The following is a 17430-nucleotide window of genomic DNA, read 5'->3' on the forward strand; positions in this document are numbered from 1 at the left end:
ACTCCAAAGCGAAGGTGAGAGCTGAATTTCCGGTTCTAGCAGCTGAGATTGTCAGAGAAGGGGCAAGGTCCAGAAAACCTTTGGTAAAAGCAGTGAGTGAGAGAGACGAAAGCAGCACCTGCGCTCAGAGATGCTGCTCACGCGTGGCCAGCGATGCGGGACCAGCGTTCCCCGGGGGCTGCCCTGCTTCGGCTGAGCCCTTCACCCCAGCGTTGCAGAAGAGCTGAGGATTCACCAGTAAAACAAGCCCTTAGGGGATGCCACACAGGAAAATTCGGGTTGATAACTGCACCATTGGGACGTGGATTAGGCTTGTGTGAGGCCAGTGTCCGTGCTCCATCTGTCCTCCCAGCCCGCGGGTTACCTGCCTGGCAAGAGACACGGGGCTTCTCGGCAGTGCTGCCCTGGGGCTCTGTGCACCCCGATTTCAGGGGTGTATGAGCTGCCTCCTGCCACGGTCTCTCGCTGTGCTGGAACTCTTCAGCATCATTCTCTGAGTGTTATTTCACCGTAAGTGTTTACCAGGTTTTTTAGACAGATGGTGCCGAAGCCAAAACCTCTAGCCTGGTCCCAGAAGAGGACCCGATTCTGGGATTAACCTACAGACTCAGAAATGAGTTGTGAACCCCAGCCCTTGGGTGAACTCTGCTCTTTGTAAGGCTTAGGCATAAACTTAGAGGCAGGACTAGCTGTCAGCTCCCCCGTGTCACGGGCTGTCAGCTTGAGAGGACATCAGCATGGATTTTTTTTATTGTCACTTGTCCCTTCTCTAGCTGCGCAGATTGCTTAAGAGAATGGCACTCTGTGGAGTTTGACCCATGAGCCCTGATAGTGAAAATAATACACTTCTCACCAGAGCCACGGGAGACTGAAAGAGTAACTTCGGGCAATTAGTTTAACTTTGACTATAAATATTCCTTCTCATTCCTTGTGACACCGTTAACAGCTCCGCTGGCAAACCCCGATTCTCTGGCAATATTTAAGCTGCCTGTCCGTTGGCAGAGGCTTGGTGGTGCCCGGCGCAGGGAACAGAATGAGACCCAGCTGAGCGCAGTAAGTTCTCTTTCAGCTTCTACCTTGAGCCGGGGAGCTCCGGTCGGTGCGTGGGTTTGGGGCTGCTGCTGGGCTGCGTTTCAGCCTCGGCGAGCGGCGTGTCTTTAGGAGGTGGATGGACCTGAGAATGCTTTAAAAAGTCCCGTTGAGGAGGCATTTAGAGCGATACGGTCCCGATGGGTTACTCGAGACCCACGTGGGCTGCGTCTCTCCCGGCACCATTGATAAAGGGCTGGCTTCAGCGGCTTCATTTCAATGCCACGGGTGTTCCTTCCTCACAATCTCTGGCGAGGAAAGCGCTGCCGCCTGTGCCAGGAACCGAGGGAGACCAGGCTGTGAGCTGAATTCACAAAACGGGCAAAATTTCCACTGGGCTGTGGCAGAGTTAAGATCTGAAATCAGAGCAACCGAGCCTACTGCATTTTTCTAATACCCAGCCTCACCCCCAGCTCCGGGAGCCGCAAGAGAAGCTTTAACCAGGCTCTGGGAATTTCCCCTGGAGTGTATCCCACATTTCCTTTCTTTACTGACAGGCAGGACAAATGCCTGCAGGGCTCTGCCCCAGACCTGCACCCATTCGGAGGGTCCCACACGCGTGGCTGAATCCCGAGTGTGTACCTTATAGTGCTGGCTGTGGTAACCCCCTGCCATGGGCCTGAGGTGGGAAGTGGCTCAGGATGAAAAGAAGCAGCAATATCAGAGCAGCGAAAGAGAAAGTAGGAGGTGTTAGAGCAGGCTTAGCAATTTCCCAAGGCTGGCATACCGAACCCTAATTTTCTTTTCCTAGTTAGAGGTTAAGCATGCCAGTAAGAACTCAGCAACAGCCAAGACACGTTGCCTCTTAAAGAGGTAAGATAGCACTGATCTTCTGATCATCAGTGCTCTGCATCCTTGCAAGGCAGAAGCTCCCAAGGAATTCAGTGGGATCCAGGGGCTCTACAAGGCACAGAAAAGGCTCTGCCAAGGGGCTGCAAGCCCCCGGTCCCAGCCTGGCACTGCCACCACTGCCACGCAGCCAGCACATGGCTCAGTACCACCTTTGGCTCTTGTGCTGGAGGCTACAACCCCTCAGCTGCAGAAAGTGGGTGATGGGCTGGTATCTGCCACTGGAAAACTCTTTATTTATTGCCTGACCTTTTCATAACCGCACGAGCACAGCAGCCCTGCTCCAGGCAGAGCCCGTGCTGCAGGACTGGGCGTAGCAGGGACACAGGGCAGGGCTTGTCCTCCCAAATACTGTCCGGCTGGAGAAATCGTGGCATCTCCGTCACCGTGGCGCTTGTGACTCCATTCCCTCTCTGCTGCCTTCACACACCTGGGCACTGGGAGCCCGGCACGGCCACCGGTGCAGGAGGGCAGCCAGTTGTGCTTCGGGCAAGTCCTCAGGCCACAGGTGAGTTAAGGGCAGGTTCCAGCTGCAGTTCAACACATGGACAAAGGGGTGAAGCCGGCAGAGGTTGTGAAACACGCGACCGTGGGACAGGGCGGCTGTTTCCGTCTGTGCTTTGCTGCGCGCCGGGTGTTCAGAGGAAGAACTTGTTCGACTGCTTGTTGTCCGACCGTCTGCACTGGGAGCCCCGGGCTGGTGCAGGCCACCCTTCGCCCCACCTTCTTCAGCTTTTTGGCAGAGGAGCTTGTAAGTGTTGCCTTACAAGTCCAAGAGAGGCCAAAGGATCTGGCCAGCTGCGTAGGCAGGAGGACGAGGACCAGCAGACACCCAGCCCAGCCATCCCGGCGACGCCGGGGCTGGACCCGGAGCTGAGCCGGCTGCGAAGCAGCGTCGAGGCCAGGGAGTGCTGGCTCGGCCTCTCGTCGGAGGAACCGTCTCCTCGGCTCAGCAGGGTAAGAGAAATAACCCCGAGCCTGCTTCGTGGCTGGAGCGTGGCAGTGAGGTGCTGGGCTCAGGGATTCCTGGTGACTGACAGCCAGGGACTCCCCGAGGTAGTCCTTGCCCCTGCCTTGGCCACACCAGCGCTGCCATTCGCCTCCTGTCCTGCTCTCAAAGCAGGGCCCAGTCTAGGTGAGGGGAGGAGGAAGAAGGGAGGAGGAACTGCATTAATTCAAGTACCCAACCAACCTCCTGGCACGGACTTTATCCTGCCCCTCTGCCAAAGGGCAGCAGCCTGGCACCACAGCTGCTCCGGAGGGCTCCAGACAGCCCTCGCGGGGGTCCCACAGTGGTACCACGTCTCCTCATCAGCAATTTCTGGAGAAGAAAACACATTTTTCTTCCTGTGGGAAGCACATGAGTGTCTCACCTGCAGGAAATGCCTCTGCGGGCTCTTCCGCCTCTTCGTGCTGGTTTCACACCGCCGCCCCATCTGCGGGTGGTACTCGCTGCTCAGCACCACTGCCCCGGCCCGCTGCGGCGTGGCAGAGGGAACATCCACCCCTGTGCTCGGCGACACGCTGCCAGGCCCCGTTCCTGACACGGAGCAGTGCCTGCTCGCCTGGCAGTCAGGAGGAGACCCAAGCACTCTGCACCCAGGCTCGAGCTCTCGTTGTGGCAAAGGAGGAAAATGCCACCGTGTCTCCACATCCTTGTCATGGCATATTTCTGCCAGCGGCTTCTCAAGGGCAGTCCCGCAGTGCTGCCGCACTGGGAAGCACAGGCTGTCATCACCAGCTGTGCCACATCCCGGGCCTTTCCTCTAGCTCTTCAATCTATTCACACCTTCTCTCTATTGCGCCCATTTCTCTGCTGGTTAGAAAACTATCCACTGCAAAGGAAAGCCAAGCAGCACACAGCTGGCCTGGCGCTGGCAGCATCTCCACATCACCGAAAGGGAGTCACAAATGAAGGCAAATGCCAGAGACAAGAGTCTTCTCCACAGGCCCAGCACAAGCAGCACCGCAGCCAGAGCCAGAGCCGATAACCCTCGACTCGCTCAAGAAACAGTCAACAACTTTGCGGTGCTGCCACCTCCTCTCCTAACCACACAACCCATTTTTTTACAGATATATGCACCAAAACAGAGAAGCACTCGACCTGCATAAGAAACCATGGAGACCACCAGCAGCACCCCACCCTCAGTGACCCCGCCGTGGGAGGTGTTTCCCCAGAAGTCGCTGGACTCCATAGACATTGCGGTTCTTGTGCTGTACTTCGTATTTGTCCTCGCGGTTGGGCTGTGGGTAAGCAGATACCGTTAAAAGCTTTCAAACGTGCTCTGTTACACTGAAAAATACAGCTGTTTTGGCCTCAGGTTATTTTACTTTGGCTCAAATCAGGCTGCACTTCATTGGATTCAACTGAACAAGCGGAAAGAGGGAGTTTACAGGTCCTTTTCCTTACTTCAGCCTGGGGAAGTGTCCTCATGGCTCCAGAGAAGAGCTGTTCAGCTCCAGTGTTTGCCAAGGCTTTGAGAACCCTTGTAAGGAAGAGGTCGTCTAAGTACAAAGTATTGCTAATAATGTTTTGTTTATCCAGGAAGGAATTGCTGTCCTATAAATCACCTGTGTTTGTCCGCAGTGGTCCTGACAGCAGATTCCGTAAATTAAAAATACTGTTTATATATAATTAAGGCAGAAGGACATCCTTTTGGCATGGAGCACATGGCTGTCATAAGGCAGAGATGAATACTTGCTCCCTTCAGATGTGGTGCAGAACTCTCATGGTATTGCGTGAAACTATCTGAAATCTCCGAGGAACAGGACTCAATGAATAATATGTGCAATGTCGAGCATTTCTCCTGGCTGCAGCTAATAACCAGGGATGTCCACAGTTCTTGTCCAAAATTGCTTGCGTTCCTCGTGGATCTGGAGTGATCTAGTTTGCTATTGCAGAAAACATTTAATCAGGATGCTGAGATGATAGAAAACTTTGCATGTGGCTTACAGTATGGCCCGTCCCCTTCCTTGTCTGCTGCTCCCTTGTCCCCCAGGATTTCCCAGCAGAAACTGCAGGTCCTTCAGGAAACCCTTCGCTTGCATCTGATGACAGTGCAGAGTCTCCCGCTGGGGAAATCGCTTGGCGATGCTCTGAGCAGCAGCTGAAACGGTTGCTGAAACCTCTGTTCTGCTTTTCTGCTTTCCCAGTCCATGTGGAAGACGCAGCGCAGCACCGTGAAAGGCTACTTCCTAGCTGGAGGACAGATGGTTTGGTGGCCTGTAAGTATCTTTATTGTTACACTGCTTGTGCCCACAGGCGACAGCAAGACTGAAAAAAAATCCCACCAAAAGCCTTCCATGTTTTGCAAAGACACAGTTATAACGGGTTTTTTTCCATATTTGAGACCGGGGCACCTGCCACAGCCCTGTGCCCTGTGAGAGCCACCCCCCCGCTTGTAGAGCCTGTCTGGGTCTGTGTGCTTTGAGCTGGAGATTTCCAGAATTAACTGGGTGGTCCCCATCGTGGGCACGGGTTTATGTTGAGCCAGTCTGCCTGGTGGGGTATTGCATTTGGGCTGGGCTGGTGAGTCACTATGTACTAATGTAGGAACCTGACGGCCTGACATTTCTACTTGTTACCTTCCACCTTCTGCCCAGCTCCCCCACAAGAGATTAGACACTGGTTTGGGAGCAGGATGGTCCTAAACAGGCCCACAAATGAGTGATAGGCAGCAAATGATGAAAGAAGCTGGAGAGAAGAAGGTGGCAGAGGGTGACAAGGATTTTGTGTCCTCGGGGAACAGCATCGCTGTGTTGTCACCAGGCTGAGGACAATGCCTCGTGCCAGGGCCAGAGCCCATTTCCTCTCTTCCTCCAGGTGGGAGCATCCCTGTTTGCCAGCAACGTTGGAAGTGGCCACTTCATTGGCCTGGCTGGGTCGGGAGCTGCCTCGGGAATTGCCGCAACAGCCTACGAGTGGAATGTGAGTGTGGCGCGGGGGCTCTGTAGCCGTCTCCGGACAGGGGACAGGGCAACTCTGGCACCGTGTTGCCACACGAGGGGACAGGTCTGGCAGCTCCAAAGGCTCAGACTCCGGCTGTGTGAGCTACAAGTCACCACCTGCCGTGGGGGGCCTGAGGCCTCTGGGGGACAACCCAGACCTGTGTCCCCACTGATGCACCTGATCGCAGCCTCAACCAGCATCTCTGACCTTCCTTTCCATTCGCTTTGTAGGGGATGTTTTGTGTGTTGGTGCTGGCCTGGCTATTCCTTCCAATTTACATAGCAGCAGGTGTAAGTAGATGGGATGTTGTGTCTGTCAGTGATTTGCTGGTATTTAAGCCACCTGTTTGGCTCATGGGCTTAACCACCTCCTGCTGTGCTCCTTTGGGGAGGTTGGTGTGAGCCACGGGGGCCTGGGCTAAAGGGGAGGGGAGTTGCTGCCCAGGAACTGCCCTGAGGGCTTGGGTGTGGGGGTCAGGCTGCTCTGCTACCCGGTGATGGGGTAGGTTTGCTCCATCTCCCAGGGAGCAGTTCCCACCTTCTCCAGCTGTGTGTCTCTCATGTAGGTTACTACTATGCCAGAGTACTTGAGGAAACGTTTTGGAGGTAAAAGGATTCAGATGTTCCTGGCGATTCTCTACTTGTTCATCTACATCTTCACCAAAATATCAGTAAGCATTAAAAAATGGAAGCAGGCTGAATTCAGTTCACTTTGAAAATGTGCTGATCAGTGAGGCTGAGAAATGCAACTACTGGCCCTTAGCAGAAAGGGTGTGTTATCAGAACACCTGAGGAAGGTAGACCATGGTTGTTTTGAGAACCTACAACCAAATAACTTCTTTTTTTCCTATTAAGCATCTGTAGCTCTTGCTACAGCTGGAGGGAAAGCTGGGTGTCAACGTCCCGAGCAATAGTTCATTGAGAGGTTGTTGTGAGCGTGGATGAATTTGTTGTTAGATTTTGTATGTCTGGCAGCTTACCCAGTTTCCTCCCTTCTTGTGTTTATTGCCTGTGCAGACACCAAATCCTGGTATGTGCAGGATGAATAAGAACGTAGGAGTTGGTATGTGTTTAGGTGAAAAGAGTTTAGTGATTTATGGCACCTGTTTGATGTGCCTTGAATAAACAACCGAATCAACCCTTGCGCAACACCTCGTTAGCTGTTTATTAACTGTGGGGCAGTGCATGAATCTGTGAAATCAGACAAGTCCCTGCCTGTGTTTTTCCTGTATGTCCAGGGCCAAAGTGGGATGCACTGTCTGACGCAGGCCTGCCCGTGTCCCCTCTGAAATGGATGCTAGTCACAGGGCTCAGGTTCTCCTCTAGAGAAAACCACCCATTTGATGGGAATCTCTGACAATCCAATTCCTGTGCTCAGGATGCTTTTGTACCTGTCTGCCATTCTGGGTCTGCAGTTCACCTATCCTAAAGCTCTCCTCAAAGGCAGCGTTTGCACGTAGCTGCAGAGCGAGTTGGTCAGGGCTGGCTCCCAGCCCCGAGGATGCTTTTCTGTATTATCTTGCTGTCCCCATGTCAGCAGGGAGGAATTTGCGTTATGGCAGGGGGGTGCCGGGGCTGGTGGCAGGCAGAGGCACCTGTGAGGTTTGCACCCCAGTGCTCCAGTCCCCTGGCCAGCGCAGCTCTCCCCTCCCAGCGTGCTGGTGCTCCGGGGAAGAGATAAGCTCACCCCACCCAAATGTCCTCTTCAGCGAGCTGTGCGTGCTCCCCGTCCCCTGGGCCAGCTCCATCCTCACCCCCACGACCGGTAAGAATAGTCTCTAAATACTGATTGAGCCTGGTCCTACTGCAGAGCAGGCAGGAGCTGGGGCTGCGGGGGGGTGTGCCGTGGGGAGAAGGTGCTGCAGGGAGCTGGGGAGTCACGGCTGGTTACAAACCAGACTGATCCCACTAAAGGAGACTGGTCAGCTAAATGTTCATGCTCCCTGGCACTACCAGCTTTGAGGGGCTCGGTAGTACCATCCTTGCAACAGGGATAACTCCTTTTTCTCCAGGTCGATATGTACGCTGGGGCCCTCTTCATTCAGCAGGCCTTACACTGGGACCTGTACATCGCTGTGGTGGGCTTGCTGGCCGTCACAGCCCTCTACACCGTTGCGGGTACGTGGCCGAGTTTCAGATCCCGCTGCAGACCCTGCTCAGTGAGCTGAGCAGGTCACACAATGCCCCGGGAATCCTCCTGCTCATGACAGGAGTCCTGCGTTTCCCACACAGTCTGCTTTTGCCATGAGTGTGGATAATGGGGGGGAGAAGCGATTGACAGCTCCCTCATTAAGAAAAATTTACCAGGTAAGGGTAAATGAATCCCCCTTCTAAGGCCGTATCAGATACGGATGCATGTCAGTTCTGCTTTAAGGAGAAGCTTCGCTCGAGGCATTTGCACAATACATTTTTCCTCTGGGCTTTTTGGAGGTATGAGTGATTTACATAACAATGAGCCGTGTAATGCGGAAAGCATTGTCAATCTTGGATGCCCTTTCAGCGTTTATGAGTGGCCAAATGGAAAAAAGCCATGCACGGAGTCAGTAGCAGATCCCAGACAAATAAAGGTTGCTCCTTTCCCAGTGCTCCCCCCTAGTGATGTTGCTCATAAAGATCCCCCCATCTTTTTTTTTTTTTTCCTTCTCCTCCTCCTTATTCAGCTTGGGCTTTGTTTTGGATGCTTTGGAGTTTTTCCATGTATTTCCCGTAGAAGTACTTATACTGGACTTTGGCTTTTTAGTGGCAAAATGGTGACTCATTATGATTCAAAACATGAGAGATTTCAGCCAAAGTGTCATGCACAGGAATTGGCCGAACTGCCCCCCAACACAGTCAGAACACACCAGCCTGCCAGGCACGGGGCTCGGCTTACGGCGCTTGTTAAAAACTTCTGCAAAGTGTGAAATGCAACGACAGAACAAACCCAGTTTCCCCCAGTTTGCTGCTTCTCTGCTCTCTTAGGTGGCCTGGCAGCTGTGATATACACAGACGCTCTGCAAACCCTCATCATGCTGATCGGGGCTGTGACTCTCATGGTCTTCAGTGAGTGTTTCCCTGGGGTTTTATTACTAAAACTATGCTAGAAGCTTTACCAAGTACTACAAACAAGCTGGATCATCACAACTGATGACTCAGTTGATGTTTTGGGAACTGCTCTCTGTATGTTCTCCTGTTGGAATATATGCTCGTGCAAATAATCTTACAGTAGCTCTTTGTGTGGTAAAAATGTGTGAGTGCTCCCTGAGGAATCTCTAAAGAAGCACGGTCTGGAGCAGCCTTACAGGTGAACAAGCACCTTCCCTAGCTGCAGTTTTAGCATTACGCTATTCGCAGTTTTAGCATTACGCTATTCCCTCGCCCAGTGTTGGAGTCAATAGCTTCTGATTTTTAAAGAATACTTGTGGAGGATCACCCATAGCAAACGACAGGGGCTGAAAATCGGAGTACTGACCCCGGGAGATGTGATAACTGCTTCTCATGACCTATTTTAGGCTTTGTTGAAGTTGGCGGTCTTGAAGGTTTGCAGACAAAATACTTTGATGCCATTCCCAGCATCCGCAAGGAAAACAGCAGTTGTGGCTTGCCAAGAGAAGATGCTTTTCACATTTTCCGAGACCCTGTTAACTCTGACCTGCCCTGGCCAGGAGTTTTGGTGGGAATGACCATCCCATCCCTGTGGTACTGGTGTACAGACCAGGTGGGTTACAGCTCATTTCCTTGGTTTTCAGAACATGCTGTTTGATTACAAACCTAGGGTTTGCAACATAGCCTGGACTGGTTTGCTATTTCTGATGGGCATTTAGTAAAATCTGATACTTTCAATCCTAAAGATGCAAAGCTTGATAAGCACAACTAAATTTTGGGAATTGTTTCAATGTAAAAAAGGGGTAAGAATGTGTTTGTGAGCTAATCCCAGTCTATAAAGATGTTTCTTGTCTGTTTCTTTTTTTTTTTTTTTTTTTAACTTAAGCTTTTCACTGCTTGTGAACCACCTGTGAATTCACTCTTTCAACTTTCCAGGGTCTGACTACCATCCCTCCTAGTGACACCACCTGCAAGACTGGAGCCCTAAGCAACCTCCTGATGTTCCTGCAGTACTCTCTTACTTAACTCACTTTGCTCGTTTCAGACTCTGTCCTGCTTTGACAGGGGGGCTGCTGACCTGGCCAGGCTTAGCCATCAGGTCAGGGAAGTCCCCAACAAAAGAAGAAAAGAAAATTCTAAGCCTGAGTGTGATTAGTTAAGGAACAGATTAAGCAGCATGGGATACTGCAGAAGCAAGGCTCAGATTTGATGACACAAGCAGTGCCTTTCAGGTCTACATTTCTGTAAGGTGCTTAGGATCTGAAGCAAGAATTATAAAGCTACAGCCAAGCTCTGTGTTCACCCTTCTAAGATTTCCCTAGTTTAGAGAAGAACAAAGCATACACATGAATGCAATCGGTATCACGTCATCTACAGCCAGCTCCTCTCTGCCGAGAGCAGACCAAACACATTTCTTAATTTCTAGGTCATCGTTCAGAGGTCCCTTGCTGCTAAAAACCTCTCTCATGCCAAAGGAGGCTCCTTGATGACCTCCTACTTGAAAATTTTGCCCCTCTTTATGATGGTAATGCCAGGCATGATCAGCCGAATTCTCTTCCCAGGTAAGTGCTGAAGGAGAGATCTGTTCCCTCTGTCGCTGCTGGTTGTGCCAACTCTGTGGAGCTGGAACAGCCTTTATGAATAAGTTAAAGGTTGTGATGCATCCAGTGCCCAAAGCATGAAGAAACGCACATCTCCCTGCAGCAGACCCCAGTCACGACTGCACAACGCTCATGCAGTTGGCTCTTGCCTGACAGCACTTGTGCTGATCCCGACCTTGCTGCCCACAGCCGCTCTGTGTTTTGATCGTGCGCTTAGGCCCCTCCTGCACCCCACACGTTGCTCCTCCTGCAGTTTAAGTTTGAGGCACTCAGAGAAATCCTAATGCACCACCTTGAATGTCATAAACCACTCACCGGGTGGGAACGCGCGGATGCGGCTGTGCTGGGGGTGGGTGGACAGCCCGAGGCCTCAGGTGAGCAATGTTCCTAGAGGAGAATTAGACAGGCACGGCAGGTCAGCTCCCTGTGCTGAGCGTGTCTTTTGCATGGGAGGAAAAAAGGGAAAACAGGGAAGCCCAATGCTGCCCTTTCTCGCTGTGTTGAGACGGTCCTCTGCCACTTCCAAGCCTTCCAGTACGTCACTTAGAAAGCAGCTTACAACATTCAGTAGACTCATTTAGATATATTGGTTTACTGTGGCTATGGAACACTGCCTCTCACCCCCCCCTTGCTTATTTTAGATCTGGTGGCTTGTGCAGATGCAGAAATTTGCCGAAAAATCTGTGGCAACCCGTCTGGCTGTTCCGATATTGCTTATCCTAAGCTGGTCATAGAACTTCTGCCTGTAGGTAAGGAGCTTGGCAGTGGTGCTGGCACTGAGGGGTGTGGTACACACCAGCCAAAATGTGTCTGTGAGAAGTTTGGGGAGGAAAATGCCCTGAAACCACAGTTTCAGTGGGGTTTATGTTGGGCTTGGTGAGACAGTGGCAAGGGACAGCATGTGAAGGAGAGATGGGTGATGATCCAGTATCCAGAGGTCTTAATTCAGTCAAATTTGGATAAGAGATAAAGCGCAGACGTCTCACAATGAGGATCAACTGTTAACACCTCCCTATTGCTACCATTTCAAAATTGGGGCTAAAAACATTTTTAAAAGTCTGTTCTAGTTCAGAGAAGAGTTCTAGGGTATCCTACAGTGGGTTATTGGGGATTCCTCAGGGCAGCTGTACTTCTGTTTCCAGGACTCAGGGGCCTGATGATGTCAGTGATGATAGCAGCTCTCATGTCCTCCCTGACTTCCATCTTTAATAGTGCCAGCACCATTTTCACCATGGACCTCTGGAAACACTTCCGTCCCCGTTGCTCCGAGTGGGAACTCATGATCGTTGGCAGGTACGGAGAACTAGGGCGTGGATATTGGGTCAGAGCCTGAGCGTTACAGACGCCTCTCAGCCTGCCCCTGTACGGGTGCAGTATCTTCCTATTGCACAGGTTTGGTGGAGGATAGAGTGGAGGCCTTATGGTTACGAAAGATCTCAGCTGGAGCCTGGCAAGATGAACAATGGGAAAAGAAAGGCCTGAGCTCAGAGTAACGGCATCTTTTTCTTGTGCAGGGTCTTTGTGCTGCTGCTCACTGTGGTCTCCATCCTGTGGATCCCCCTAGTACAGGCTGGCCAGGGTGGGCAGCTCTTTATTTACATCCAGTCGATCAGCTCCTACCTGCAGCCCCCCGTGGCAATGGTGTTTATACTGGGTTGCTTCTGGAAAAGAGCAAATGAAAAGGTAACAACTCCGCTGTGCTGCCCCGCAGTCGCCTCTGCAGCCTCGCTGCCCTCACGGGAGTCCTGCAGTTCAAACCACCACCCCAGGCTGCAGTTCTGCCACCTCTCAGAGTGTTTGGGAGCACAAATGCACCCAGACCTCTGCACAACCCAAGCAACTACCACCAGTACAGGAGGGAGCAATTCCTGCTGTTTTTCAGAGACTCCACTGGCATTTCAGAAGGAGTGAGATGATTCAGGGTGTCCTTCGTAAATCTCAGAGCCTGTTAGGGGCTTATTAGCCATCAGCTGATTTTTTTACATGGACTTGTATTATCTGCATCAGGGGGGCTACAGAAGGCACAGTGAGTCCAGAGAGTGAAGGAGCCAGACTAAATGGCATCAGGAGTCCTAAACCTCCAGTTTTTCCACAAAAACTGGTGCTGGATAAAGTCTTCTCAAAGTTCTAAAGTCTCAGGTTTTGGTTAGGCAGAGGGCAGCTGTCAGCCCCCCAGGGTTAAGGCAACTGTTAGGATACAAACGTCAGGAGAAGGGATTAGTGGATGGAAGACTGACTATGAGCCAGCAACGTGTGCTGACAGCCCAGAAAGCCAACGGTGTGCTGGGCTGCACCCAGAGCAGTGTGGGCAGCAGGGCAAGGGGGGGATTCTCCCCCTCTGCTCTGCTCTGGGGAGACCCCCCTGCAGTGCTGGGTCCAGCTCTGGGGGCACCAACATCACAAGGACACGGACCTGCTCGAGTGGGGCCAGAGGAGACCACAAAGATGCTCGGGGGGCTGGAGCACCCCCCTGTGAGGACAGGCTGAGAGAGTTGGGGGGTTCAGCTGGAGAAGAGAAGGCTCCGGGGAGACCTTAGAGCGGCCTCCCAGGACTAGAAAGGGGCTACAGGAAAGGTGGGGAGGGACTCTTCATCAGGGGGTGTAGGGATAGGATGAGGGGTAACAGTCTTAAACTGACAGAAGGCAGATTTAGATCAGATCTGAGACAGAAATTCCTCCCTGTGAGGGTGGTGAGGCCCTGGCACAGGTTGCCCAGAGAAGCTGTGGCTGCCCCCTCCCTGGAAGTGTTCAAGGCCAGGTTGGACGGGGCTTTGAGCAACCTGAGCTAGTGGAAGGCGGCCCTGCCCGTGACAGGGGGGTGGGACTGGATGATCTTTAAGGTCCCTCCTAACCCAAACCATTCCATGATTCGTGCTCCAATAAACACCCTGCCTTTCCTAGGGCGCGTTCTGGGGCCTGGTGATCGGGCTGCTGCTGGGCATCATTCGGCTGGTGCTGGACTTCATCTACCCTGAGCCCCAGTGCGGTGAGACCGACCTCCGACCAGGTGTGGTGAAGTACATGCACTACCTCTACTTCTCCATGGTCCTGGCTGCCATCTCCACGCTCACTGTGCTGGTCGTGAGCATGCTCACAGAACCCCCTGCGGAAGAAATGGTGCGTCACCCCTTCAGATTTCTTTTGTTCTTTGTAAACGGTTTCCAGGATGCCCCACACTACATCCACGGGAATAATGTGGGGATAAATAATCTGGAAATGGAAGTTTCCATTCATTCTTTATTTATGATCACACTTGCAATAACCTGTAACAGCAATCCTTCCTCTGCTCCAGCACCCTGCTGCCATTTAAGATTTTGGTCCCATAAATCCAGAATCCCACCCTGGAAATGGGTCAACAGTAGATGCTACAAAGAGCTGTTCTTAAGTTTAAACATGTGTGTTTAATCCATGACAAATTAGCTTTTTCCCTCTATTTTCCAAGAAATTCCAGCTTCTGGGTCATCTTTATCAACTCTCTTACTAATTTAGTGAGGAACCATTTTTACTCGCAGAAAAGAGAAATCAAGGGCAGAGAGCACACTTCCTCTGGAACAGGTTTGTGCCCGTTTGACTATTTTCAATAGATATACTGAGGCTACAGAAAAACATGACTAGCAGAAAGGAGGGCCAGAGGGACCTTCAGAAATCGTACAGCCAGCGCATCCTCTTGCTTCAAGACAGGGCTAACCCGACACATTTCTGACAGACCTGGGGACCTTATTCTTAGAAATCCCCAGAGAGGGAGGATGCCCAGGGAGGTGCGCGACCAACTTGAGAGCTCACCTGCCTCCCAGGCGCAGTTTTTCCTTATGTCCAACCTGAATCTTTCCAGCTTCATGTTGTGCTCATCCCTTTCTGTCCGCCCTATCGTTGATACTGAGAACATTCCTCTTTAATGAGTCTTTTACATATTTGAAGAAAATTATCATATCTCCCACCTGTCTTCTCTTCTCTCAACAACCCCAGTTCTTTGAATCATTCCTCCCTGGCCACAATTTCCATTCTTTTTGCTCCCTTCACTGACCTGCTCTCAGTCTGCATCTGCAATGGTCCCGTGCAGAAATGTCTCCTCTGCAGTAGCAGAGAGTGAAGAATGCCATCCTTCAGCGAGCGTAGCTGTACGAACCGCTGTCGTGTGCCCGACAAAGCTGAATGCCGAGGGTAGCCACCGCTGTAGTCACCAGCTGAGCACTTGGCTGTTCACCTGCTCCAACAGAGCAGGAGAACAGATTTCGGCCCCTCTAAGTATTCTCTCTGCAGGCTGCTCTGCTGCTAAGGTGCTCCTTTAAACAACCATGAAAGCAGTTGTCTTTAACACCACTCTTCATGCCATCAGATAAGTCGGCTTACCTGGTTCACACGTGGGGATCTACCAGTCAAGAAAGACCTAGCAGTCAGCCCTTCCCCTGATGCTGCAAAAGGAGTGTGTGAAGCTGAGCGTCCAGCTCTCCAGATTGATATAAGCATTGCTTCTGAAAATAGTTCAGATGATAATAAATGTAAGTGCTCCGACGTCCTATTCAGTAATACCTACACTTAACCCTAGGCATTATGTAAAGGCTTTGAAGACAAGAAACGTTAAAACTACTTCCTCTGGATTTCTGTAACTTCAGGGCATGCTAGAAGGTTTTTACCTGACAGTTTTACCTAAGCAGAAGTTTAGTTTCTTTTCCATCTCTTGATGGCATTACATATGCTTGAAATCAAGAAGGAGCTGGATGGGATACAGAAAGCCATGCCCATTATCCTGCGCTAGGGACTGGTGCTGCTTGCACCTGCTGCAAGGAGAACTGGTTGAAAAAGGGGAGGGTGGAGGAAAACCACAATTATTTTCATGAAATTCCATTTCTGTTTTTCAGTGATGTTTTCTGATCGACTCTAGCAGCAGGGAGAACCCAGAGCCCTGGGCGGAGTTCTTGACAGATCAGTGAAGGAGGATTTACATTTTTTAAAACTTGTACTTGTCGGTATTAGGTACAAACATGCATAGCAACTCATTCTGCATTTTCCAGCGATGATTATCATCACTTGTTTTTGCCAGGCTTGGGACACTGTTTATGTAACTTTGCAGGTTTTGCTGTGTACTCCTTTGATCTATAAAAAGCTGTTGAAAAGATCAGTAAGTTAATGAGTTTCGGTGCAGATCTCCCAACCACTGGGAAGTCTCACGTTTGTTGTGCATGGGCGCTGTCTTCCTGGCATTTAGTCGTGTGTGCCCTAACCCACACCAGAGCTGGGGAAATTCAATTTACACGTGTGTGGCGCATGTAAACCTCAGTGGACTAGAGCATGCACTTGCAAGAGGAAGCTGATGGGCACCAAGCAGCTGCAGCTGAGCTTTTAGGTTTGGTCTACTGTTAACTGTTTCTTAAAATGTTGGGAACAGCAGAGCTTGAGCTCAGAGCTCCAGGGAAGAATGAAATTGGTACTACAGCCCCCAAAGATGCTGATTGAAGGGCTTCCTACACCTCAGCGTAGCTAGCGTATTCATTTAAAGAATGCTGGTGTGTTTTTGCACCAAAACCCTTTGTACAGGACCACATTGACACATTCCTGGGATTTGCTTGGTTGGTGAGATTTATACCTCACTAGTGCCTGTCTTTGTAGGTACGACTAACGCCAAAAGGAGATCGAAGCTGATGACCACCTTTCTGTGGCTCTGCGGGATGGAGCACAAACAGGAGAATGTCGAGAATGCGGCGTCGAGTAAACCTGAGCCGCTTCCTGTGGCTTCCCTGGAGGAGAAACCGCTGGTGAAACACGTCCTGAACATCAACTTGCTATTATGTGTATGTGCCGGGCTCTTTCTCTGGGCCTACTTTGCATAGCAGTTGGCTATTCAATTCCAGATGACATCAACTAATTTTAATTGGTGTAAATAATAATTAGCAGAGGGTTAATGTAATTCTTAATGCTTTCTAAATTTTATTTTATTTAAGAAGACAGACCCTCCTCCCTAATCCTTTCCTTATTTCTAATGGGGGCCTGGCTGTGAAAGGTGCTGAGCGCCCAGCACCGGCACTGTCAGACCCAAACTGGCAACAAGAAGATGGGTGTAAAGAGCTAAGGAAGGCAACTAGGCAGAAGAGGTTTGTTTGGTTATTTTAAATATTTAATTATGCTCTTTGGGCTTAGAGCTCTGCCTGGAATTCAGAAGTCTGGATTCTCTTCCTATTTATGCCTCTATAACCAGCTACAATCACCTGGTTCCCCTTTGGTTCAGCTCCTCCACCCTCAAGGGGTGACACCATCTCTCAGTGCTGTCTTCGCTCTGTCGCAGCCCCGAGCTGTGCCTTGGGGGCTCAGCTGTGCCCCTTTGGCCTCCTCTGTCGGTGCAGGGGGCTGAGGTGTGTGTGCAATTAGTGCTTGTGGCCCTGCCACCACTTCTGCAAGTTCTTGCTGTGTTAACCTAGCTCTTGGGGCCTGCCTGCATTGCTCCCTGCCTGCGTTACAGCCTCTCTGCCCAGCACCGCTCGTGGCACTGCAAACTGACCAACACCAGCACCCAGCATGGAAACTGCTCCAAAATTGTCTTCAGGAACTAATTCTGCCCAAACCTACTGAGTGCTGCCAGGGCAGAGGGGCCCAGCGGCAGCCCCTCACCTCCCAGGGGGGGCAGACACCCCGCAGCCGTTCTGTGAGCGCTTCCGTGTGAAAACCCTTGGCTGGGCTCAAGGAACGTTCTACCCCCCGGGGCTGTGCTGGTGGTGTGATCCCCCATCCCCTTGTGTAGCTGCAAATAAACTTATTAAAGAGCAAGAGCTGCTCCCTGCCTGCCTGGAGTGTGTGGGGCTGGGGGGTGGGGGGCTGTGAGGGGGCTGCCTGAGGCCTCAGGCCCAGCGTGGCTGCTTGTGGCCTT

General features: G+C 51.4%; 1 protein-coding gene across 7 annotated transcripts; it reads left to right on the top strand.

The window, feature by feature from the left end:
• The first annotated feature begins 839 nt into the window (after nt 1–839).
• Nucleotides 840–17337, top strand: SLC5A11 (solute carrier family 5 member 11). 7 transcript variants are annotated; one of them, XR_012625208.1, is made up of 17 exons: nt 840–1053; nt 4012–4188; nt 5092–5163; nt 5762–5866; nt 6118–6177; nt 6453–6557; nt 7899–8004; nt 8848–8928; nt 9378–9583; nt 10397–10532; nt 11213–11320; nt 11714–11864; nt 12086–12254; nt 13473–13688; nt 14908–15070; nt 15431–15545; nt 16179–16292. XR_012625208.1 is itself a non-coding variant. In XM_074840464.1 (16 exons), exons 2-16 carry the CDS (start codon nt 4057–4059, stop codon nt 16397–16399), a joined length of 2031 nt encoding a protein of 676 aa, XP_074696565.1. In that variant the 5' UTR covers nt 840–1053; nt 4012–4056; the 3' UTR covers nt 16400–17337. The 7 variants fall into 7 exon arrangements, 5 of the variants coding, with proteins under 5 accessions (XP_074696565.1, XP_074696569.1, XP_074696568.1 ...); XR_012625209.1 differs by lacking the exons at nt 15431–15545; nt 16179–16292 and adding an exon at nt 14014–14126 and having other exon boundaries at nt 14908–15005; XM_074840464.1 differs by lacking the exon at nt 15431–15545 and having other exon boundaries at nt 16179–17337.
• The last annotated feature ends 93 nt before the right edge of the window (nt 17338–17430 follow it).

The sequence above is a fragment of the Strix aluco genome, chromosome 15 (genome assembly GCF_031877795.1).
Source record: "Strix aluco isolate bStrAlu1 chromosome 15, bStrAlu1.hap1, whole genome shotgun sequence".
NCBI lineage: Eukaryota > Metazoa > Chordata > Aves > Strigiformes > Strigidae > Strix > Strix aluco.